Source organism: Phodopus roborovskii, unplaced genomic scaffold (assembly GCF_943737965.1).
Source record: "Phodopus roborovskii unplaced genomic scaffold, PHOROB, whole genome shotgun sequence".
Lineage (NCBI taxonomy): Eukaryota > Metazoa > Chordata > Mammalia > Rodentia > Cricetidae > Phodopus > Phodopus roborovskii.
In genome coordinates, this window is record NW_026126571.1 from 15594381 (window position 1) to 15621497 (window position 27117).

Below are 27117 nucleotides of genomic sequence, written 5' to 3' on the forward strand. Positions count from 1 at the left end.
TATCTCTATCTCTCCTGTCTTCTATTCCGAATCAGGCTCAATCTTCCTGGTCACACATGTTTTCCTTTCCTCCCCCTCATTTTCTTCTACTTCTCTCTCCATTCGCTGCCCCCCCCCACTTCCCCTGAGCTCTGGGGGACTTGTCCCTTCCTGGTTCTGTGAGGGACTTTATATGAATCTCTTAGAATACACCTTGTATCCTAGTTCCTCTGATGGTGTGAATTATAGGCTGGTGATCCTTTGATCTATGTCTAAAATCCATACATTAGTGAGTACACACTGTGTTCCTCTTTTTGTGACTAGGCTACCTATTTTTTATCCCCCCCATCCCAAAAAATAACTGAACTAATTTTCTCAATTTCTTTTCCAGGAAATATATTTATAAAGGCTCTCCAGTGAAGCTAAACCAATAAAACATATGCAAATAAAATAAAATTTATTATGTCAATTTTGTATATGATTATCTAGGCTGAGAAGCACCTGAATCTAATGTCTATATACTGTAAATTCAGGAAAGCCACTGGAATCATAATCCAGATACAATGGTAATCTATGGTAATACTATTTTGATTTAGGAAAATATGAAAGTTGGGGGTGATATGGGAGGATCAGAGGGTGAGGAAAATGAGATTAACAAGTAAAACAACCTTGTTTCAAATATAAATAAGAAAGGGAAAAAAAAGTTGACATGAATGTAAAGATTCCCATACTCATAGATTGGTAGGACTAATAATGTCAAAAACGGGCACCATACACCATAAAAAAACGGGTACCAATAAAATCATCAATGTGACTATTCACAGAAGTTGAAAAAATAATATTACTCTACAGTAGGGTAGTAGCATGGGCATGTCTTAATAATTGACAATTGGAATCATGTAAAGATCACTTCATTTTCTAAGAAAATGACAACCTACATAAGGAAGAAATATTTTTTAGAGTTCATATTCATTTTCTAAGAAAATGACAACCTACATAAGGAAGAAATATTTTTAGAGTTCATATTACAAAAAACTTGTATCTAGAATATATTAAGAGTTGAAAAATAGTGGAATTTAAAAATGGGTCAAGGAAATAAATTGAGTTCTTAAAAGATGAAATACAAATGACTATAAACCATTTCAAAAAGATTTATTGTGTTTAGCCTTCAGGTATAATGTAAATTACAAATTAAAACTACTCAGTTTTATACATATTGGGGATTCACACAGGTACAGCAGTTACTGTAGAAACTTGTTTGGAAGGTTCTCTAATGCTACAAAGAGATCTGCCTAGACTGCTCATGGATATATATGAAGGATGCTAATAAGCATGCTGATGTAGAAATGCTGACTCTTCCATTTTCATTTTTTCCTTATTTACAACAGCCAGGAAATGGGGATGGCTTAGCTTTCAAATAACTGATAAGTGGATAATAAAAATTCCATATATCTTATACTGGAATTTCATTCAGTTGTTTATAAAATAAAGTTATGAAATTTTCAAGTATTGGATAGAGCTAGAGATAATCGTCATAAGAGAGGAAACCAAAATCAAGAAGCCAAAAGAGCACATTCTCCTCTCATTCATGTTAGAAAACATCTTTTTTTTTAACTATAATTTTTTAGCACATGAAATCTGGCCATGGAAAAGTTTTTCCTAACTACCCTTAATGGGTTATCATAGAAACACAAGGTTTCTCTTAGGGCCATGCAAATTCTTTCCTGTTCTATAGGTTTACCTCTATGAGAGAAATCCTGGAAATAGATTTTTTTTCAAAATTTCAGACTAAGTCTCTCTGGGAACTATTCCCTAATTCTTTGGGGATGCCAGAATCAAATCCAAGGTGCCTTTGGTTGTTGTACAGTTTATTTCTTCCCATACTAGGATTAGGACCAGAACTGGGGTCTGTTTGACCTTAATTAATATTGAACAAAGGCCAATATAAGTTCTCTCCTATTCATCATTATAGGTATATATCTTAGGCATAACATAGACCAGGATACATGGGAGAAGGCGATTTTTCAGTGAGTAAGATGAGGCACATTTAGTCAAACTATTAGTATATGCAAGCCAGGTAGATTCAGGGGCATTAAAGAATATGCAGTCAAAGGATGGCATTGGTTTATTGGACATATGAGAAAACATTATTGCAAGGTGAGAAAGCACAATTATAATTTGAGGACAAGATGCAGGTAACATGTACTTTGTAGAATGACTCAACATTAGCAGAGCATGCATAAAATTGCAGTCACTGAAGACATTTTTCTAGCTAGGCTTCTCCACAACTTGATTTATTGATACCTCTCCATCTTCTACACCCATACTGTTTCACCCCTGGAAGTTATAAGAGAGCAGAGGCCCACCAAAAACTACTTTCCCATCTCCAGTATTTCTGAGTGATGTCCAGGATTGAGGCTGATGGGGATTATGTATATTGAGTTAATAAACTCTGGTAAATCTTACCTTTTTTTTTTAATTTATATTTACAATTCAATCCCAGTTCCCCCTCCATCCTCTCCAACTCCCCCCCACTCCCTCACCCTATCTCCCATCTAATCCTTGGAGAGTGTAAGGCCTCCCCTAGGAATTCTACTTTATGTCCTATCATCTCCTTGAGATAGGAACAAGGCACTCTTCCACTCCTACACACTCCTGTGTCTAGGCTGAGCAAGGTATCTCTCCATATAGAATGGGCTCCTGTAATTCAGTTTGTGCATTAGAATAAGATTTTGGACCCACTACCAGTAACTGCATATATTGTCCCAGCTGCAGAATTGTTGCCTATATTAGGGAAGACTACTTCAGTTTTTTTTTCTTTTTTCCTTTTTTTTAATTTAAATTTGAAACAAAGTTGTTTTACTTGTCAGTTCTAGCTTCCTCATCCTCAAATGCTCCCCTATCACCCCCTCACCAAACCCTAGCCCATCTTCTTTCTGCCCCCCCCCCCAAGGAGAGTGAGGCCTTTCATCAGAAGCCTTCTAAGTCTGTCATATCATTTGGGGAAGGGCCTAGGCCCTCCCCAATGTGGCTAGGCTGAGAAAGTATCCCTCTGTGTGGGATGAGATCCCAAAGTCCATTTGTATAGTAGGGATAAATACTGATCCATTACTAGAGAACCCATAGACTGCCCAGTCATTCTAACTAACACCCATATTCATGGGGTTTGGGTGGGTCCTATGGTGGTTTTCCAGCTCTCAGACTGGGATGAAGGAATTAGGCTACTATTTAGCTGTGACTATTTCAGTTTTATGAAGGTTTCCCATTTATCAGACTTGAATCAGTGATTTCTCTGTAGCGCAGGTCAGCTGATTCTGTGGGTTTCCCCATTATAATCCTGACACCTTTGTTCATATTCTCATTCCCCTCTTACTTCAATTCTACTCTAGAGAAGCTAGAACCTTGTTCTCTAGAGAACCTAGGGCCCTCTTCCAGAAACAGATGGAGGAAGATACAGAAATTAGTCTTTTCTTTTAAGAGGTCCAAGGTTCAAATGATGGTCCAACTGTCATTGTCTTCAGTATCCTTTTATTTATTTTTTTAATTGAGAGTGATGAATCCAGGGAATGACACTAACTACTTTCATGGAAATTTGGGTGGTGAAGATAACAAGACTGGGAAGGGGCCATTTCCAGATAATTTCCAGGGTCTGGCCAGATAATCTCTTTATACAAATCAATTCTGGCTGGAGCTGGTGGGTGGGTTTAGAGGTAGGAAATTGCAGGATTCCTTTCACATTCTGACTAGCTTCCTGTCAAGACTTTAAGAACCTCAGAAAGGAAGAATTAGACATTTCTACCTGGGGAGTAACTCAGAGTTTGTGGGAGAGTACATCAGGTCCTGAGTAGGTCAAAAGGTAGGAGGTCAGCATAATTTTTGCCTGTTTTCAGAACTAATCTTGTCAGTTTCCTTAAGATTTTTATTCTTTTTTTTCTGAACAAATTCTGAGGCCTATATACTCCAAGCAGTTTCCAATCAATATTTAGTACCTTTGTCAGATTTTGAGATGCTTTGACCATAAAGGCCTGGCTGTTATAAGACCCCAAAAGATAGAACAGTCCAAACTTAGGAATTATTTCCTGAAGAAGATTCTTACTAACTATTGGAGTAGTCTCGGTTGGGATGTGATAATCTTCTGCCCGTACTGAGAAGGTAAATATAAATATTGTCAAATATATATGGCCAAAAACAGTAAGGATGACTTATCACTATAAATGTTACAAAATCAGTCTGTTACTGTCATAAGCCATTTACTTGAAGGTGTGACATATAAATAATTTTTATTATTATTTGTCATGTTTTAGTTCCTTGCATGATTGTTCAGTGGTCATTTTTTTTTCCTTTTTTCTTTTTCTTTTTTTCTTTTACATATCGATCCCAGTTCCCTCTCCCTCCCTCTTACCCTCACTCCCACTCTCTCATGCCCCGGACTACCCTCTCCTCCCATCCCCCCGACTCCACACATAGGGTGATGCCCTCAAGGAGGGGTCATCTACATCTGTCAAATCATTTGGAGTAGGGACTAGGAGTTCTCTCCTATCTCCAGGGTAAGGGAGTATTCCTCATGAGGGATGTGTGACCCAAAGTCCTTTTGCATACCAGGAATACATTCTGGTTCCACTGTCTGAGGTCCCTTAGACAGCTCAGGCCTAGACTCCTGTTCAAGGGGGTCTTAGTCATTCCCATGCTGGATTCCCATCTATCAGTCTGGGGGCCCATTAGCTCCTCCTTGTCTAGATCAGCTGTCTTTATGTGTTTCTGCAGCCTGGATTCCATTTTGGCTCAGTGTTTAATTGTGGGTGTTTGCTTCTGTTTCCATCAGCTACTTACTAGGCAAGGGCTCCATGATGGTGGATAAGTTAGTCATCAAACTCATTATCAGGGAAGGGCATTTATGGTAGAATTTCAATTGTTGCTCAAATTGTTAGTTGGGGTCAGTCTTGTAGATTTCCGGACATTTCTCTAGGTTTAGTTTTTTTCTTCAAACCTATAATAGCATCCCCTTTTATTCTCTCTCTCTCTCTCTCTCTCTCTCTCTCTCTCTCTCTCTCTCTCTCCCTCCCTCCCTCCCTCCCTCCCTCCCTCTTTCTCTTCCGGTCTATTCCTCCCCTGAACTCATTATTCCTAGTCCCATGGGCTTTCGTCTCATCCCCTTCTCTTTTAGTTCCCTCTCCACTCACTGCCCCTACCCCCTGCCCACTCCCCATGTGCGCTGGAGATCTTGTCCCTTCCCCTTCTGTGAGGGACCTTATAGAATCTCTTAGAATCCTCCTTGCATCCTAGTTTCTCTGGCGGTGTGAATTATAGGCTGGTGATCCTTTGCTCTAGATCTAAAATCCATATATGAGCTAGTAAGTACCATGTTCCTCTTTTTGTGACTAGGTTATCTCATTCAGGATGGATTTTTCAAATTCCATCCACTTGCCTGCGAATTTCAAGATTCCATTATTTTTTTCCGCAGAGTAGCATTCCATTAAGTAAATGCGCCACATCTTTATCCATTCTTGAGTTGAGAGGCATCTAGGTTGCTTCCAGGTTTTTGCTATTACAAATAATTCTGATATGAACATAGTTGAGCACATGTCTCTGTTGCATGGATGTGGATCATTCAGGTATATGCCTAAGAGGGGGACTGCCAGGTCCTGTGGTAGCCTGATTCCCATTTTCTTGAGGAACTGCCATACTGATCTCCAAAATGGCTGTATGTGTTTGCACTCCCACCAGCAGTGGAGGAGTGTAACCCTTTCTCCACATCCTCTCCAGTATAAGTTGTCATTGGTGTTTTTAATTTTACCCATTCTGGCAGGAGTAAAATGGTATCTCAAAGTTCTTTTGATTTTCATTTCCCTAATAGATAAGGATATTGAGCACTTTCTTAAGTGTCTTTCAGCCTTTTGATTCCCTTTATTGAGAGTTCTCTATTCAGTTCAGTACTCCATTTTTAATAGGGTTACTTGGTGTTTTGTTGAGTAGTTTCTTGAGTTCTTTCTATGTTTTGGGGATCTGTCAGATGTAGGTTTGGTGAAAATCTTTTCCCAGTCTGTGGGCTGGCGTTTGGTCTTGTAGACTGTGTCCTTTGCCTTACAGAAACTTCTCAGTTTGAGGAGGTCACATTTATTAATTGTTTATCTCAGTATCTCTGCTACTGGAGTTATGTTCAGGAAGCTGTCTCCTGTACCAATTTATTTAAGGGTACCTCCCACTTTCTCTTCTAAGAGGTTCAGTGTGGCTAGATATACGTTGAGGTCTTTGATCCATTTGGACTTGAGTTTTGTTCATGGAGATAGGCATGGATCTATCTGCAGTCTTCTACACACCATTATTCAGCTGTGCCAGAACCATTTGTTGAAGATGCTTTCCTCCTCCCATTGTATATTTTTTAAGCTGTTTTGTCAAAAATCAGGTGTTCATAGTTGTGTGTGTTAATATCAGGATTTTCAATTGGATTTCCTTGGTCTACTTGTTTATTTTTGTGCCAGTACCAGGTTGTTTTCAGAACTATAGCTCTGTAATAGAGCTTAAAGTCAGGGATGATGAAGCCTCCTGAATTTCCTTTATTGTACAGGGTCGTTTTGGCTATCCTGGGTCTTTTGTTTTTCCATAATGTTGATTATTATCCTTTCAAGGTCAGTGAGAATTGTGCTGGGATTTTAATGGGGATTGTATTGAATCTGTAAATTGCTTTTGGTAAGATTGCCATTTTTACTATGTTTATCCTACCTCTTCTAAAACATGAGAGATCTTTCCATTTTCTGATATCTTATTTAATTTCCTTCTTTAAAGACACAAAGTTCTTATTATATAGGTTTTTCACTTGTTTGGTAAGCATTACCCCAAGATACATTATGTTGTTTGTGGCTATTGTAAAGGGTGATGTTTCTCTCGTTTCTTTCTCAGCCCCTTTGTTCTGAATAAAGTTGGGCTAGTATTTTTTTTTTTTTTAGTTTATCTTTATCCTGCTAGTTTGCTGAAGGTGGTTATCAGGTGTAGGAGTTCCTGATAGAGTTTTTTTTTTTTTTTTTTTTTTGGGGGGGGGTTGCTAATGTAAACTATCGTATCATCTGCAAATAGAGACAGTTTGACTTCTTCCTTTCCAATTTGGATCCCCTTGACCTCCTTTTGTTGTCTTATTGCTTTAGCTAGCACTTCAAGTACAATATTGAAAAGATATGGAGAGAGAGGGCAGCCTTGTCTTTTTCCTGATCTTAGAGTAATTATTTAAGCTTCTCTCCATTCAGTTTGATGTTGGCAGTTGGTTTGCTGTATATTGCTCTTATTATGTTTAGGTATATTCCAGTTATCCCAGATCTTTCCAAGACCTTTATCATGAAAGGGTGTTGACTTGTATCGAAGGCTTTTTTAGCATCTAGGGAGATTATCATGTGGTTTATATGGTGGATCACGTTGATAGATTTTCGTATCTTAAACCATCCCTGCAACCCAGGGATGAAGTCAACTTGGTCATGGTGGATGATTTCTCTAATATATTCTTGGATTCAGTTTGCTAGTATTTTATTGAGTAGTTTTGCATCAATATTCATGAGGTATATTGGTCTGTAGTTTTCTTTCTTAGTTGTCTCTTTGTGTGGCTTGGGTACCAAAAGTGATTGTGGCCTCATAAAAAAGAGTTTGGTAATGACCCGTCTGTTTCTACTGTATGGAACAATTTGAGGAATATTGGTATTAACTCTTCTTTTAATTTCTGGTAGGATTCTGCACTGAAACCATCTGACCCTGGGCTTTTTTTTTTTTTTTTTTTTTTTTTTTTTTTTTTTGAATGCTTTTGATGACTGCTTCCATTTCGCTAGGGGTTATAAGTCTTTTTAAGTTGTTTGTCTTTTCTTGATTTAAATTTTGGTAAGTTATCCAGAAATTTGTCCATTTCCTTTGAATTTTCAAATTTTGTGCAGTACTGGTTTTCAAAGTATGACCTGAAAATTGTCTGGATTTCCTCAATGTCCATTGTTATGTCCCTTTTTTCATTTTGATTTCTTAATTTGCATGTTCTTTCTTTGCTTTTTCATTTGTTTGAATAAAGGTTTGTCTATCTTGTTGATTTTCTCAAAAATCCAACTCTTTGTTGCATTGATTTTTCTGTATTGTTTTCCTGGTTTATACTTTATTGATTTCAGCCCTTAAATTGATTATGTACTGGCATCTACTGCTCCTTGGTGAGTTTGCTTCTTTTTGTTCTAAGGCTTTCAGTTGTACTGTTAATTCTCTAATGTGATTATCCTCCATTTTCTTCACATGGGCACTCAGTGCAATGAACTTCCCTCATGACACTGCTTTCAAGGTGTCCCAGGAGTTCGGGTATGCTGTGTCTTCGTTCACCTTGAATTTTTGGAAGTCCTTAATTTCTTTCTTTATTTCTTCTTTGACCAAGGTATGGTGCAATTCTGCATTGTTCATTTTCCATGAGTTTGTAGGATTTATGATGTTGAATTCCAACTTTAAAGCATGGTGGTCTGACAAGACACAGGGGACTATTCCTTTTTTTTTTTTTTTTTTTTTTTTTTTTTTGTATCTGTTGAGGTTTGTTATGTGGCCTAGTATGTGGTCGATTTTTAGAGAAGATTCCATGTGGAGCAGAGAAGAAGGTATATTCTTTTGTCTTTGGATGGAATATTCTATAAATGTCTTTTAAACCCAGTTGAGACATAACTTCTGTTAGTTCTTTTGTTTCTCTGTTGAGTTTCTGATTGGTGATACTGTCTAGCAGTGAAAGTTGTGTGTTGAAGTCTCCCATTATTAGTGTGTGAGGATTTATGCGAGCTTTGAGTTTTAGTAGCATTTCTTTTATGAATATTGGTGCTGTTATATTTGGGGCATAGATGCTCAGAATTGAGACTTTGTGCTGATGGATTTTTCCTGTGATAAATATGAAATGACTATCTTCATCTCTTTTGATTAATTTTGGTTTGAAGTCTAACTTGTTAGCTATTAGGATAGCCACACCTGCTTGCTTCTTGGTTCCATTTGATTGGAAGTCTTTCCCCATCCCTTTACTCTGAGGTAATGCCTATCTTTGAAGCTTAGATGTGTTTCTTATATGCAGCAGAAGGATTGATTCTGTCTTCGTATCCATTCTGTTTGCCTATGTCATTTTATAGGCAAGTTATTACCATAAATGTTGAGGGAAAGTAAGGACCATTTATTTTTAATGTTTGTTTGTTTTAGATATGTTGTTGGCGGTGGTATTGCGAATACATTTGCCCTGCTTTGTCCTTGGGTTCTGGTGAAGTGGGATTATCTATTGCCTATATCTTTGTGAGTGTAATTAACTTCCTTGGGTTGGAGTTTTCCTTCCAATATTTTCTGTAGGGCTGGATTTGTAGATACATATTTTGAAAATCTGGCTTTGTCATTAAATATCTTGGTTTCTCAGTCTATAGTGATCAAAAAGTTTTGCTGGGTATAGTAGCCTGAGCTGGCATCTGTGGACTCTTAGTACATGTAGCACATCTATTCAGGACCTTCTGGCCTTGAGAGTTAACATGGAGAAGTCAGGTGTAATTTTGACAGATGGATCATACCTGAACCTTGAGCCTCTTAAAAGATAAGACTGACCAGTATTTATTAACCCTTTTAGTTATTGGTCTTAATGCCTCCTTTTCAGAGTCCTGTTCAGAAAGTACTTTCCTATGCCAATGAGTTCAAGCTTATTTTCTATTTTGTCTTCCATCAGATACAGGGTATCTGGTTTGTTGATGTCCTGGATTCTTTTGATTCTGAATTTCTGCAAGGTGATAGATATGGATCTATTTTCATTCTTCGACAAGCAGGACCCAGTTAAACCAGCACCATCTGTTCTAGATGCTGTATTTTCTCCAGTGTGTATTTTGGGCTTCTTTTTCAAAAATTGGATGGCTGTAGGTGTGTGAATTAAGTCTAAATCTTTAATTCTATTCTAGTTATCAACATGTCTATTTCTATGCCAATATATGCAGTTTTTATTACTGTGGTTATATAATACAACTTTGAGTCTACGGTGCTGACATCTCCAACTGGTCTTTTATTATTATTCAGGGCAGTTTTCATTGTTGCTGATTATTAGGTTGGGTTTTGGGGGAAAGTTGATTTTGTTTGTATTTCTTCATAAAGTTTTATATCATTTTTTATTTCTGGGAACAATTGTGTTGAAATTTTGATGGAGATAGGGTAGAATTTGCAGGTTTCTTTTGGTAATATGACTATTTTCACAGTACTGTTATTTCTACTGATTCACAAGAGAATGCAAAGTTATTTTATCTTCTGATGTCTTCATCATTTTCTTCCTTTAATGACTTAAGGTTTTATTATACTAGTATTTATCTTTCTTGTGAAAGATAGTTTTTCTATATTCGTTTGTCAGTATGTTTGTAATTTGTATATAGGGAGGTTACTGATTCTAATGTGTTGACTTTGTATCCTGCTTCTTTGCTGAAGTGCTTATTAGCTGTAGAAATTTCAGATTTGGAGCCTATTATGTATAAAATTATATGACCTGAAAATGAGTATACTTTGACAGTTTTCTTTCCTGTTTGTATCTACTTGATCTCCTTCAGTTTTACAACTCCGAATTAAGAGTATATTTAAGAAATCTGGTACATGGATTGTTATATTCTAAATTTTAGTGTTAATGCTCTGATGTAATCCCCCCATTCAAGATAATGTTGACTTTGGAATTGCTACTAATTGCCTTTATTATATTTCAGTATCCCTTATCTCTCCAGGAGGGTTGTAGTTTCTTCCAGAAGGGTTGGAGATTTTGTCAAAGATCTTTTTTACTTGTAGTTTTTGTCTTTTAGTATGTTTGTGTGATTTATTATGTTGAATCATTCCTAAATCATTGAGGAGTAGCTAACTTGATCAAGGTGACCCATTTTTTAATTCTTGAATTTAGTAATTAATCTATGGAGAATATTTGTATCTATCTTCATATGGAATATTGGTTTATATTTTCACTTTTTCGCTGTTGAGTTATTGGGTGGTATTGGCATCAGGTCAATTTTGACTTTGTAAAATAGTTTTAGAAATATTACTACAGTTATTATTTTGTGAAATAATTTAAAAATTATTTGCATTAGCAATATATTGGCATCTGAAACTCTGTCTCTGTCTCTCGCTCTTGCTCTGTGTGTGTGTGCGTGTGTATATGTGTGTGTTTTAGATTTTGTAATTGATATCTATTTAACTAGGAGTTATGAGTTTTATACACATGATGTATTTCATTTGATTTAGTGTTGATAGGCTGTAAATATCATGAAATGCATCTGTGTATTTTACATTTTCCTATGTGGTATAACACAAACCTTTAAAGTATGTTCTCATATTTCTCTGAATTTCCTTATTGTCAATTGTAATACCTCCCATTTTATCTCTAAACTTATTAACATGTATTCTCTCTCTCTATCTCCATCCTTTTGTTAACTATACCAAGCATTTGTCAGCCATGCTTTCTCAAAGAAAAAATTTTTAATTTCATTAATATTTTTGCATTATTGTTGTTTATAGTTCATTGATTTCTAACCCATTAAAATTGATTTTTACTTCACATCTACTCTTTTGGGATAATGTTTCCTGTCTTATAAAGATTTTAATGATGTTACTTTAGTCTTATGAGATATTTTACTTTTCTTTACATAAACACTGAATTCTATGCAGTTGCCTATTGCTACTGTCTACATCGTGTTCCATAGGTTTGTTTATGTTATATTTTCATTTTCATTCAACTTTAAAATAGATTTTATTTTCCATTTTGATGGTTTGTTTCACCCAATTTTTATGTAGTAGTGAGTTATTCAGCTCCCATGAGTCTGTATACTTTATGTCTTTTCTGTTTTGTTGAAACTGGTAGTCAGTTTCAGAGAAATTTCTATGACATATTGAGAAAAAGTATCTTCCTTAGTGGTAGGGTGGAATGTTCTCCAGATATCCGCTGAGTTCATTTGATTTATGATGTTATTTTACTCCTGTATTTATCTGTTTAGTTTTTGTCTGGATGACCTTTCTATTGGAAAGGGTGGGGTATTAAAGTCACATGCTGTCACTGTGTTAGGATCAATAGGCTATTTTAGTTGTAGTTATGTTTTTTATGTGGAGTTTGGAGGCCTTGTGTTTGATGCATTGTTGCCTCCTTGGTGTATTTTTCTCATGAAGATTAGGTCTAGCTTGAAGTCTAGTTTGTCATTTATTAAAATGCTTATGACTTTTCTCATCTTGTTTCCATTTCCTTGGAACATATTTTTCTATCCTTTTAACCTAAAATGATATCTATTCTTAATAACATAGTATGTTTCCTGGATGCAGAAGAAAGATGTATCTTATCTTCTAATCCAATCAGTTAGGCTGTGTCTTTTAATTGAGGAATTGAGATGATTAAATTCACAGAAGTTATGAATGAGATTGTATTCCTCCCATTTTGCTATGGTGTTATATTGCTGTCCTTTATATGTGACTTAGGTTTTTTTTTTTTTTTTTTTTTTTTTTTTGGCAGCTTTTAATTTTCTTATTATTTTATACATTTAATTGTATAAATGGAGAGTTTCTTTTCTTCTCCTATTCTTTCAGTATTCTGTATTGCCCTGTACTTAATAAGAGTCTTTTTCCTTAGATTGAGAAAATTATCCTATATTTTTCTCTAAAATATTTTCTATGTCTTTGACTTTCATTTCTTTGTAGTTCTTCTATATCTATTATTTCTAGGTTGTTCTGTGACTGAATTTTTCTATTTAATATTTTATTTGACTGAACTTTGTATTTATTCTACTTTGCTTTCAAAACATCAAAATGTTTCCTTTATGCCATTATCTGATGAACTTTACCTTCTGAGCATTTTACTTCGCTTGCTGAGTACTTCGAGTTTCATTGTAATCTGGCTTTTCTTTAGCATTTCTAATTATTCATTGAATTCTACTTCCATGACATATATTTTTCATCATTTTATTAAACTATACTTTCACAGTGTTTTGATAGGCTTCATAAAGTGTTTATCCATAAGGTATTGGAATATATCCATAATTGCTATTTTAAAGTATTTGTCTTGTGTTTGAGCTAAGTTGCTATTTTCACCCACTATTGCCATAGCATTTCTGGCTTCTGGGAAAGAATACTTTCTTGGTTGTTCATACTTGTCTTTCCTCACTGAAACCTAGGCATCTGGATGTTTGAGGTGATTCTTGGTGTAGATATCTAGCCTCACCTCTGTTCCATTGCTTCACAGCTGTTGTCCCAATTTTGGTCCTTGCTTACTCTGTTGGCTGATGATACCTGGTAAGTAATTGTGTGGTTCTGTGGATAGTTGGGAAGTCACTGAGGGATAGAGAAGGGCCAAAAGGAATGGCTGGGTCTTAGTGTGGTGGCTGTAGTTGCTCTGGCACAGAACTGTTCTTGGTCCCAACCAACTGAGGTAGCTATAGATATATGCTCAAGAATGGTTCTGTGGGTTGGAAGATAGTCACAAAAGAATGGAGATGTATATGAGTGTTGGTTGCAAGTAGTAAAATAGAGGTATTTCCTAGAAGAAATCTGAGTACACACCAGGAGGCCATGTCTTAAGGTGATGTAGGTGAGTTTGGAAGAAGAGTTCAGTCTAGCAGGAAATGGCAATTCTAAAAGTAGCCTAAAGACTAGAATGGGGGCAGGGGTGATAAAATTAGTCTGCCTGAGTCCCAGTCAAACATGTCAGCTGTTGGTTCCTTACAGAAGTCTGTTCTATGGTTCATATTGGAGTAAAAATAAAATAGAGATAGGCAATAATGAAAGGTTTAAAGGACCACTGGATTAATGGTACTATGGGTCCCAAATCATTCTCAGAAAAGGATGACCTTCTTCTTCAATCCACTAAGTCAGTGGTTCTCAACATGTAGATGACCCTTTTGGGGAACAAACAGCACTTTCACAGAGGTGCCCCCAAAACAAAGGAATATATATATATTCCTTATAGTAGCAAAATTATAGTGATGAAATATCAATGAAAATAATTTTATAGTGGTGGTAAACAAAACATGAGGAACTGTATTAAAGGTTCTCAACATTAGAAGACTTGAGGAAACACTGCCTAAGAAGGTGCAAATTCTTCTTGTAAAAGGACTCATCGCCTCAGAGCAGCTATCAACTCTTATTACCTCTTCAGCTATAAATAAGTCATTGAGACCAATTTCCCTTTTTTTTAATTTTTTTTTAAAAATAAATTTTACTTAAATTAAAAAAATCATATTTCGCATATCCCTCTCCCTCCAATCCTCTCTTGCCCCCCACTGACCCTCTCATCCCATCCTTCAACTTCCCAGGGAGGGTGAGGCCTTGAACCAGGGATCATCAAAATCTGTCATGTCATTTGGGGCAAAGCCTAGGGCCTCCCCATGTATGTAGGATAAAAAGTCCCTTCATGCACTAGGGATACATCCTGGTTCAACTGCCAGAGGACCCATAGACTGCCCAGTTTTCCTAGCTCACACCCACATTTGGTCATATATTGGTTTCTCGGCTGTGAGACCGAGGTCATGAGTTCCAACATGCTCAGGTCAGCAGGGACTTTTCATCTGTAGTATGCAATAATATTTTCTGTACTGAAATCTGACCTTGTTTGGGGGAACTATTTATATTATTCTGTTAACATGATCACTATTTTTTAATTTCCTACGCAAAACCTCTAGAATATTTGCATAATTAGCAATTCACTACTCTCAATTTTGTTAGGACAACTAATAAAATTACTATGAATGTAGGGTTACACTATACCAGTAATCTGGATGGTATAATTATAAGAACACTGCATTAGAAGTGCCAGAGTCATAATCTGTTCTCTCTGAGTATTCTGCAGGACAGCTACAGTAGAAAGTATCTGCAGCAGTCTTTTTCAGTCTTCCATATATATTTATAACTATTTTTTTGCAAAATGCTCTCACTCTACATAAAAATCTGGTCTCAAAATTCCTATTTAGCCAAGGGTAAGTTCAAGCTTGACATATTCCTCATCTCATCTCCCCAGATTCAGGAACATATGCCACCCTGCCTGACTAATCTTTCTCTTCTGGGAGGAATAAGTAACCACATCCTGACATTAAGAATGATTAATATTTACAGAAATCAATAATTGTTGTTTTTAAATTAACAGTGAACCGCATAGCTGAGAGTTTGGGTTATTAATCTCAAACTCCAAAGGTCATGTTCACTGTCCAATTTTTCCATTATTAATATAATTTCCAATGTCCTTATTATCAATCCAAAACTTTACTTAAGATATATGGTAATTGAACAGATCATTGAAAAACCTCAACAACTCTAGAAAGATATTTTTTAAGCATGTACTTATGTAGAATAGTATCTAACAGAACACCGGATAAGTTATTAATACCATTTTTTCTCAATGACAAAGCATGAAGAATAACACATATGGACTCATGAGAATAATTAGATAAGAAAAGTAATGTTAATCGTTTACTTTAACACCTTCCAATGCTGAACATTACTCAGGGATTCAGTCACCTTTGGAACGCCTTAGGGTCTATTTTGGAGTGGGATTAGAGACACGGCCTCACAGTTATGAGTACTCACAATTCTAGAGGACCAGTGTTCATTTTCCAGCACCCACATTGCTGCTTACAAGCCTTTGTAACTCTTGTACCAGTGGTCTGGTGCACCTCTTTGGCCTTTGTGAGCATCAGGGGCATGTTTATACAAATATTTACATATGATCTAAACAATAATACACATAAAATACAATAAACGTTTAAAAACTAAAATAAAAAGTAAAATAAAATTGAAGAAAATCTCTTCTTCTCTGCTAAATAAAAATCAGTGCCTTCCTTCAATCAAAACATTAAAAAAAAACTGTAAGAATCAAAGAATCCATTTTGGACTGCTGAATAGAGCACCAAATTCCTAATTTTATTCAATTAAAATATAACATATAAAACATTTCACATTTTATGGATTATCATTTTTCTTTATATAGCAAGCACAAAACACACCACTACTTGGTAGATGGTAGCTCACCAAAATACACACAGCTTGTACAAATACACAAAAGTATGGTTTTGTATGGAAGCAATAAACTTACATAAAGCTTAATTCAAAATAAAATGTTTTTAACTAAATGTAAACTCATTTAAAGTAAAGATAATCCTTATAAATGATTTCAGTCTCATTATTTGTGAATCCTACATTCAACTTTTATTTTGTCTGTTTCTAAACATGGGTTCTGAGGACTTTCAACATCAGAACTTCCGGTGGAAATGAAAACATTATTACTACTAATTGACGGTTTAAGGCCTTTGTTCTTAGGTGATTGATAAGATTGCTGTCTCATTAAGGAATTATTGGAGAAAAAGAATGAGAGCATTCTAACTTTTTCAGCACACTCTACTCTATGGCACAGGAAAAACTGCCATTTTTACTTTTAGCTGAGCTATAGAAATACATTCTGAAATGTAGGGCACTTATTTGCCATTGTTGTTAATCAGCCTAGTGACATTGGTACTTATTCGCCAACACTGGTCTAGGTCAGTAGTTTCTTTTCATCTGTATGTACTATACGTTTGTGTGTGTGTGTGTGTGTGTGTGTGTGTGTGTGTGTGTGTGTGTGTGTGTTTCTTTTTTGTGGAATATAACAATTAAAAACACATTAGCTGTGCAAAAATTTTGAAGGTTGCGTTTAGTCATTTAGGAGGATGGATATGTTCGATCGTGACATTATCTGCTCAAATGATAAATGTCAGCCAAACTTGGTATAGGAGGCAAAATGATTGTTATATGACATTTTTTCCCCTTAAAAGTTCAAAAGTTTCAAAAGCCTATGAAAATTTTCACGTTGTTTGAATTAGTTTTGTAACAAAAAATCCTTAGAACATTCACAAATTAATTTTATTCTGGAGGCTATAGAATTTTTATAATAGCTTGCTAGGAAAGATTTTTGCAGACGAAAATGCCTATTTTTTTTTTTTTTTATGGAAGCATAATCTGTGCTCATGGGTTGAGTGCACTGGATAAAGTAAATTACTATAAGAAATACATACCAATCTTGATGGGTTTATGATTGAAAAACTAAGTGATCAAACAAGTTAATGTATCTAAATATATGTTCTATGTTTGGGTTTTATTAATATTAATTAATTTCTTCTATCTCCAAAAAATTTAAAGGAGATAGTCTTATTGTAATATTATCCATAGATATCAAAACTAACACTTAAGAAACTATTAAATATGGAATATGAACTGAGAAAATTATATAACAGGACTCTAACTCTTCAATTCATTTCCATACTTAAAATTACAATGAAGAAGTTTCCATTTTTTATGAGCCTGAATTTGTCAGGGATTAACCACCTTTTGTAATATTAATATTCATGAGTACATCCATTTGATTCTTTTTTCCCAAGAATAAAAAAATAAACTTTGTTAGTAGAGCTGTACAGCCTTCCATGAAAGATGCAAAACAAATAATTTTAGTATGAAATCAGATTGTGTCTTGAAAAAAAATCCAACTAGAGTTTAATATAGTTACATAACTATTTGGAGATCTAACATGGGTTCCTGGTTCTGTGAATAAGCTGGTAGCAATGGGCTTACTAGATCTTGGACTTCTTTATTTTAAACCATGGGCATTTTTACATCCATTATGTGTTTGAAATCAGGGTTGATGTTGCTCAATTGGGTAGTCAGATACTAGTTTGTCATCATTGCTCTAATATATTACTTCTTGACTTACTGCATTTTGTATGCTCTCTGACTTCATATTAGGAGACAAATATGTATTAGAATGTACTTTATTGTCAACAACATATAGATGATTATGGATGCTACTCCTTACTACAATTTTTAGCAGAAGAATTTTCTTTAATATATTATGATCACAAAAAAATTTAATTCAAAGTGTCTAGCAACAAGCAAAATAGTACAAACTAGCTATATTCTTTTTTTTTAAAAAAAAAAAGTAGCAATACGATAAAACTGAAAGAAGACATTGGGGGATGGCAAAATATTCCTAAGGCTTTGCCATGGGTTATTAAATTATAAATGTTTGGGTCTATGTGCTTAGACTATTCATTTTGTTTGTGGGAAGGCAAACTTTGAGCAGTTACCAATGTAAATAGCTAGTAAAAATGCAATAAAATGATCCATTCAGTTCATGTGACACAAACTCAAATTTCTGGACTATAAAAATATTTCACAATCTTCTAGTAGAATTCAAGATTGTATTTATATGTGTTTTAAACATATGGAGACATCTGTTTTTTACTCTTCTCTATTTTGAATATCTGACAACTTAAATAGTCTATGTAACACTATAAACAAAGGGAATAGTCTGCTGTATTATGACTATTATGATGTCCAACTCAAATTAATTTTTTGTGTTAACTTTGTCATTGATTTTTTATTATTAACTAATTTATTAGATTTTTCAGTTTCTCTTGTCATAAGATTCACTTTTGATATTTAATTCTATGCTGTGAATTTTACCAGTTATATAACAGATAGGAAAATATTAACTATGTTGGAGAAATAAAATCATAACAAGATGTTTTATATAACCATGCAATTATCTGAAAGAATAGATAATATAACATATATAATATTAAATTATATATATATATATATTTATTGTTTTATAGTTGAAATACTTATACAATTTTCAATCAAGAAAATGGTTCAGATTTGATGGCATCCCAAGCATTGACCAAGTATAGATACAAACTCCCATCCCTAACCAGGAAAGTGTCTCCAATCAAGAACAGCTTATGAAGGAAAAATTAGTTTTTTTTCCAATGGCGTCTCAATAAGTATATAGGCCACAAGCCCAGCAGAAGATGACCCACAAAAAACAAACTCATTGATGATTATGGAGAATATTTGTGTCATATTGTTTTGGGAGGACTTTTTTCTTTAAGTATTATTAGTCTTTTGCATTTATACTATGGTTTTCAAGTTTGTGATTTTATTTTATTTTATTTTATTATGCACTTGTGTTTGTATATGTTTATGTGTCGTGTTGTGTTTTTTCATCACCATCATTATTGCTATTGGTTGTGGTTGGTGTTTTGTGTCCTTGCTAATTAGAGAGTGAAAAACGTTGATAGTGGATATCCTTCTGTGAATATTTCTCTCTCTTATTGGTTGATGAATAACGCTGTTTTGGCCAATGGAAAGGCAGGATTTAGCCAGGCAGGCAATCTAAACTGAGATAGTGAAAGGTAGTAGATGGAGTCAGAGAGATATCATTTAACTCCCAAGAAAGCAAGAAGTTCAGGCATCACTGGGTAAGCCAAGACCACGGGAAGATGCACAGATTAATAGAAATAGGTTAATGATTAAGAAAGCTCTAGCCAATAAGAACTCCGAGCCATCTGCTAAACAGTTTATAATCAATGTAAGCCTCGGTGGGTTTATTTGGGACTAAAGGGCTTCAGGACTAGGCAAGACAGAAACTTCTATCCACAGAATATGTGGAGCTGAGTGTGTATGAAATGGGTAGAGACAGAGGGAGGAAGAAGCATGATCAGAATACATTGTACAAACTTACAGTGAAAGAAGAAAATGAAGCCGGGTGTTGGTGGTGCACACCTTTAATCCCAGCATTTGGGGGACAGAGGCAGGTGGATCTCTGTGAGTTCGAGGACAGCCTGGTCTACAGAGCGAGTCCCACGATAGGCTCCAAAGCATTACAGAGAAACCCTGTCTCGAAAATAAACCAAAAGAAAAAAAAAAAGAGGAAGAAGGAGAAAAGAATGATTGGCCACATTCTTTATAAAGGACAGTCAATACATGTAATTATGAAATGCATCTGATTGCCTCATTTCAGATTTTCAAAATTTCATTTTCTAAAAGAACAGGGTACATACCACTATTCTGAAATTGTGACATCATATAGACAGTTGGAAAAATTTACTTATTGGCTGTTGGGGCATGCTTTCATGATGACAACCTGAGGGTACTTTCAATTCCCATGTCTGAGTATAGGCCATGCAATGAGTCTCTAAGCATTTTACAATCGTTTTTAGAGACCTCAAAATGTGCTCGCTCTCTCTCTCTCTCTCTCTCTCTCTCTCTCTCTCTCTCTCTCTCTCTCTCTCTGTGTGTGTGTGTGTGTGTGTGTGTGTGTGTATGTAGGTCTCTGTGGGTGTATGCTAGAGCAAGAAAGAACATTGAAGAAATCATATATTTTTATATTGTGAAAAATGGGTTAGAAAATAGTACTTTTAAACAAGAAAATAACATGACTGAGCATGGAGAAATTTAAGTGGGCAAGAGTGGCAAGAAAATGAGAAAAATCAAATCAACCAAACTAAAAAGTTAGGAGAAAATAATAAGACATTACGTAAGATAATACAAGAAAAAAAAAGGACAAATTAAATTTTCAAACAGAGGTATCCACTGTGTGTAGATAAAGATGGTGCTAGAAATCATAAATGATTAAACAAAACTCTAAAGCAAAAGTTGCTTGGTACTCCTAGATAGCTATTTCTATGGATTCCTGTATTTATGAGACACTTGGTAATATAATGATGAATGATGTAGAAAATAGAAATCATCAGTTAATAAACTGTCCTTGCTGGTTTACCAACTAAATTACTGGAAAGTAAATAGAAAGTTACCAATTAATTTTTAATATGATTTTTAATGTGTAATAATGGGGGAAAGGGTCTTAATTCTTTTGGAAGCAGGGCATAAGTAATAGTTTATCTATTGAACATACAAAAAAAAAAAAAAAAAAAGAAAACGAAAGAATGCAAAATTGTCCTTCAACTCAAGAAGAGTTAGACACAATAAAAGTAGAAAGAGGTGCCTGGGGTTAAATCTCATAATATACAAGCATAAATACACAGAGGGGATATCCAGATTATTCATGATAACCTCTGTAAACATATTGCATTAAGTGACTTTGTGCATGTCATTTCCTGAAATTATTTCATCCTATTTATTTGTACAAAATAAGTCAATAAATAACAGAAGGTCCTCAACCAACCACATTGCTAGTTGTTGATTGACTTTTTTACCATGGCATCAACTACTTCATTGAATCATTTAGACAAAGATGAGGGCACCCCAGAGAAGCAAAGATCTTCTAGGGGTTGACTAATGGTTGGTTCTGTGTTGAGTCTTAGCATATAAAAAACCTAGAAAAACAAAACAATCACAGACTTTATAAAAAGAATGCTTCATATCCCAGTGGTTACAAAAATGGGAAACATTTATTTCAGGTAGACAAGAAATGACTCTTCCACATCCTGTGTTGAGAAAAGTCTGCAGCAGAAGTGTTACATGGTTATTCAAGCTTAGCTACACAAATACATGCAAAGAAGTAAAAGGAGGAGACCATTGCTTCATCAGAAAAACAAGCACTTTTTCCCTGGCATCATGTCTTTGGATATGTACTGCCTTGGAGAAACGTATAAAACCATTTAATATGCGGAACCGTCTTAGAAAACTAGAGATTTTAGTACAAAGAAATCAATGCACTGAAAGAATGCCCACACAAGGTTGTTAGGACTTAGGATAGCCACACAGAGGAACTTTGAACAGAACCCCAGGCCATTGTTACTGACCTGCATTAACATAATTGGCTTATACCTTCTCCAGGCCTGAGTCACACTGGGTATTACAAATGAAACTCGAACCATGATGAAAATACTGATACAAAACAGTCTCAAAGAGATCATTCCAAAAATACCCTTCCTTTCAAAATTGAGCAGGTTAGTCCAGGGTTTCTTTTTGAATGTTTCAGTTTAAAAAAGGTTTGTCAAGAAAATACTAGTGTTTAAAAGATCTCTTCAAATGTCTATTAAATGACAGGATTTTCTAAATAGATTATTTCTTACAAAGAACAATTCAAAAGCTATCTTTCAAGAAACATAACCATAAACTTTAAAATGCAACTTAAAAACATTCTTCTTTCCTTGCATATTCTTCCCTCTTCTAGTAGGGAGAAAAAAAAGAAAAAAAAGAAAGCAAACAAATGAACTGATTTTGTTTATCATGCTTGGGTATTTACAAGTTTAAAATATTCTAAGAATAGAAACCAACTTTCAGTACAAATCAAGTTGAGTTCTACAACTAATGTTTTTCCTATAAAATATTGTCCAGCATAATGCATATCCACATGACTTTTGCAGCTTCTAGAAGGTGCTTGAAATGTTAGGCAGCAAGCTGGAGTGTCTTTCCATCTTAAACAGAATTATAAACACACACATGAAACAAACACCAAAGAAAGCTTTCATGATGTCAGCAAAATAAAATAAGTACAACATAGCCAAACTTCAGTAGTTAAAGCTGGGGTGTACATCTCATGGTTCTCTCATAAAGGGTAGAGTTAAAATACAATTTTCTATTAGGCAATGAATATTGGGTGTGGGTTTAACTTTAACAGCTTAGTCAGATGGCATGCTAAAACTACCTTGTCATTTTCCATTTGTTCATCTCATTTGTGCATGCTGATGGAGTCTGTCTATTGTAAAATGCATCAAAAAAAGGACATGCAGTGGGTTTAACAGTTTCAATACACCCACCATACTAAACATGAGTAGTTACTAGCCCTGATCTTTCCCTAAGGCAACTGCCATTTGATACTCTTCTATTACTAACTGAACATGATCTTGCTATTTAGCTCTCTTGATCTATCTCCTATGCACTTAAGTATGCAAAATATCAGACCTTACATGTCAAAGACTAATGTATGCCACCAAATGAGGTTGAAGTATTTTGGTTAGTGACTTATTTCACAGATCAAATGGCCAAAGTTCACATATTTTAATTTCTTTTGCAAATCTAATAGAGAACTTAGCCACATTGTATATATCATTTACAATAAACAAAACAATAGCTGGTCTTTCTGTTTCTTAACAAAACACTATGGGTTAATGAATATAAAGTAAACCAAGATGCATATAAAAATAAATGAATATTTTGAAAATACAAAGAAAGTGAAGTAAAAGAATATATATTGATTAAAATACTAAATCTTTGAAATTTAAAGAAAAAAGGGTCTCATTTATCTATGACAATACCCACAAAGTGTGCCATTTGGTAAAATTAAGCTGACTCTGTCACTTCATCCTGTGAAACTTTTTATATCAGTAGAAATTTAAAAAACACAATGTCTTCTCTTGTAAAGAGCAGAGCTGTGGCTCTCTGTTCTTTGTGAACTAGTGTAACTAAACATTTCAAAAAACAAAAGAAACGGTCCTTCCCTCCCAATAGCTCCATAAGCTTGAATGTATGTAATAGAGAGACATAGGTATCTCATGTTACATGCACAAAAGCTTCATTCCACTAACAAACACACCATCTACTATAAGCCTTAGTCTGTTCTGCTCTTTCTAGCAACTATTTAATCTAAAACTGTACAGTTCCTTCCTATACTCATTCCTCTAACCTACTTTATAGCAACACCATAAAAGAGACCTATTTGACATTACTTTCTGAAATCTCAATGCATATCAGCAAGTGATACAGAAAAAAAATATAAATAACTTACAGACTATGTAAGACAGCAAGATGATACCACTCCTTATACATGTGTATTACTATACAGAGATCAAAATCTTCTGCACAATTCAACCTAGTAAGTCAACATACTCAATCCCTCATCCTCAGAAATAAAATAATAAAAAAAGCCCATAAGTCTTTGTTTACAGCTAAAAATAAAACAAGTAAAATGAACATGACCACTCTTACATGGCACATGAAACAGTAGCCATTTCTATTGTTCACAGGGCAAGGGACTAACTACCCATCCTGCTGGCCCAGAGTTTGAAACTCTGTGGTATGTAAATTGTGATGGAGAAAAACATTCTTCCTGCTGTATGTGTGTAAGGAGATAGGTCCTCTGGGTGGCTGTCCAAACCTGCCTGTGAAAGTTGAGTGCTGTCGGGACAGAGATACTGGTTCCTTTGGTTTCTCCGGGAACACGGAGAGCCCATCTGTCTTCGTTGCTGGCTTCAGAAAGCTTGTTCCCACAGTGGTCCTCGAGTTCTGTGTCACTTCTGAGGTGACAGATTCGTAAGTACCCCTTGAGTGTTTCATAACTCCTCCTAATTCTTTGTCTTTCAAGAAATTGCTTAGACATAAACCTGGGAGTTGGCAGATGTTCTTGTATGGACTTGTCTGGTCAACTGTGGAGTATCTAAAACGGTCCTCGGTAGGAGTATGTACTGCTTTTCTGTCCCTTGTGCTGAGACTTTGGCTCATGGCTCGAGTCCGGTATGTAGACTGGGAAAGAAACAGAAAAGAAAAATCATCTTACAAAATAGTGTGTAGAAGTGACCTCCAAAACTTGGTGTGCAGACCTGAAGCTCTAAATGAGTGTGAGTAAACACTAGAATGCTCCATGAAATTAAATTCTGAAGTATAATACTCCAACAGTGTCTAATCAAAAACGTGTTTTGAAAACAGTATAGATTTTTCTATAGTTTTATCTACAGCTGTTTTTGTTTTTGTTTTTTGTTTGTTTCTTTTTATTAGATAAGTACAAAAGACCACTACTTACTCTTGGATATATGCATTTAACAATGTACCCAGATAACATAATTCTCAGATTCATGATTTCTCGTACCTAAATAACAACCTAGAATTTAAGGAATTTAAGAACAAAAGTCATTTCTACCATGAAAGGATAGCACTAAATTGGAAGAAAGTTCAGGGCATGGTTTGCTTAGATTTTTAAAAAGAACGTATCTTTCAAAACAGGCCAAATTGCATACCATCTTCCTGCTCCAAGCTTAAAGGTCTGCATGAAATCAAAAATCTCTCTCATTTAGTCTTGGTTTGGAGGAGGAAAAGACTACAGGTTGTCAATCACACTTCTCTGAAGCCCATTGTGTTATGATTTAGAAAATATATTGAAGTAGAAAAATAAACTAGCTGCACTATTGTTTGCTAAAATAAAACAGAAAGGACAAGTCGTCTGCCCAATGAATAACAGAAAAATCATGAGACACAGATGAGGGAGAATGGAGCCGAACTATGGAGCTTGTGGTGTGATGATAGCACACGTGCAGATGGAGCCAGTAAAATTTCCGGTAGCTTGAAATGTAAATGATGTGCAGTAGGGTTAAGTGCTGATTGAAAATCAAATCTGCATATCTTATATCTGCCGGTATCCCAAATTGCTTATCCAGCTGTCATCACTCTGTTGTGTAAGAACAGTTGCTACTTCCACATTACTCCATGCCAAATCAAAGTGTGACTGTCACCATTCTCCCCCACCCCCTTCAATAGAGCACCATTGTTTGTCTTAACACCTAAGAACTGACTTGTGTCATCTTTTCATTATGCTCCTGCCCACTCAGTGCTTGCTGCTGTACTGGCAAATGAAAGCCTCTGGCTAAATACTTTCTAGCACCACCATGGCCAAACCCACTTGCCTGACAATACAAAGCATTTGACATACAATTGCAAATAAGCTTATCTGTAAAAGATTGTACCGAATAGTGTTGTTCAGTATAAAATACATGACAAGAACTCTGCTAATGTCCTCACATACTCCATTACTATGTTGTCATGAAGCTTCAAGGTCATCATCACAGAAATGAATCCCCATGCATTCTGATGAGTTTATAAGTTCCCCTAACTGTGTAGTTTTGCCTACACGTTTCAGGAAAAAGGAAAGAGCTATGTAGACCTATTCCTTTTGTTTTTGCCTCAATGTTTTCATTGACCTGATATTCTTATTTTGTACCATGGTCTCATTTGCAAAGCCTTCAGTCTCTTCCAAGCTACCAAGTATGTCTGAAATAAGATTCAAAGAATCCCTTTTGAAACTAATTAAAAAAAAAAAAAGTACCCCTTTTCTTTGAAGAGACTAAAAGCAGTAACACTTATCTTTATTTTTCAGGAGATTTTTCTAGTCTCGCTTATTTATTTATTTATTCATTTATTTATTTTTAACATCCCAAAGTACTTTTGGTCTTAGTCCTCCTTATAAAAGTGAGCCAAGCTTCTCTCACTCTTTATGGCATGATTTATGATGCTAACCAAAGCACTGACTCAATTGTTAAAGGAATGCCAATCAGCCCTGTCTTTAATTCCTGTAGACAAATGCAGCCATGTGCTAGGCATACAAATACTGCTTCTTAGTAGTGAGAGAGAAAAGTTCTGTTTTCAGTGGAAAGAGACTTTGGAAAATCAAGTGTGATGATGCCAGTAATTCTTTTTTTCTTTTTTTTTTCTTTTCTTCCTGGCATTATTTATAGCCATTATTTATAGACATTATTTATAGGCAATAATTACATAAATCCATGGTGTTCAATAGAATGTTTTGATGTGTGTATTCAATGTTGTGAGTTTAAATTAAGCTGAATGACACACTCATTATCTCTTGCTTCTGTGGTGATAATTTTTTTTTAATTTCTGTTTATACATGAGTTGTATGTGAAAGTAAAGAAGGTGGATGGAAACCTTGCTGATTTATTTTAATAGCACAGTTTGGTAATTTTATTATTTTCTTGATATAATAATTTTAGTCCTTCTTGGACATGTTACCACTTCAAATATACAAATTTTGTAAAGATACATAGATCAAACAACTGAATCACACAGGCTCCTTAATTTTTATCTCCTAGTGCATTCTCTGGCTCTTTCACACGCACATACACACACACAAAAAAAATGATACAAAATAAAATCTCTCAATATTTTATATAGAAATTAATAGTTACATCAATTATTTTCACCTGTTTGGAATGTGCTGCTATTAATACCTAAGTTTTTTTTTTTTTTTAAGTTCTATTATGCTCACCACTAAGGGCAGAGCTTACAGTGGACATAACATCATAGGAGTAAATAATATGGTGGTCAAAGACTTGGAGCACCCATTTATTAGTGTGACATGTTTTGCTGAACATTTCTGAAGCAGGTGCTGCATAAGATGTTGCTATAAAATAGTCATTCTGTACATTCATTGTGAGAATGTGTTGCTCTCTTTCTTAAAAAGAAAGTATGATTGGTTAAGGGTTAGGTATGGTTTTCATGGCAGATAGAATTCTGGGGAGAAAAGGGCAAGAATGACACACAGGTTATTGCCAGACCTTGGCTGGAGGTGAGTCTGGGACCAATTTGGGCAGCCTCTCCATTACACCCTTCCTGCGGGAAACTCCCTAGGTTGGCCTCGGATCCCCCTGCCCCTGTGTCCTGTTGCCATCGAGAGCACTCTTGGTGCTC

At 35.2% G+C, this 27117-nt stretch overlaps 1 protein-coding gene across 1 annotated transcript in view; it reads right to left on the reverse strand.

The window, feature by feature from the left end:
- Nucleotides 1–23648: 23648 nt before the first annotated feature.
- LOC127235598 (serine-rich coiled-coil domain-containing protein 1-like) overlaps nucleotides 23649–27117 on the reverse strand; it is a 195237-nt gene continuing 191768 nt past the window's right edge. Inside the window, exon 2 of the mRNA XM_051202944.1 lies at nucleotides 23649–24168. Coding sequence (XP_051058901.1) covers nucleotides 23686–24168 — 483 coding nt within the window. The 3' untranslated portion in view covers nucleotides 23649–23685. The remainder of the gene's footprint in view (nucleotides 24169–27117) is intronic.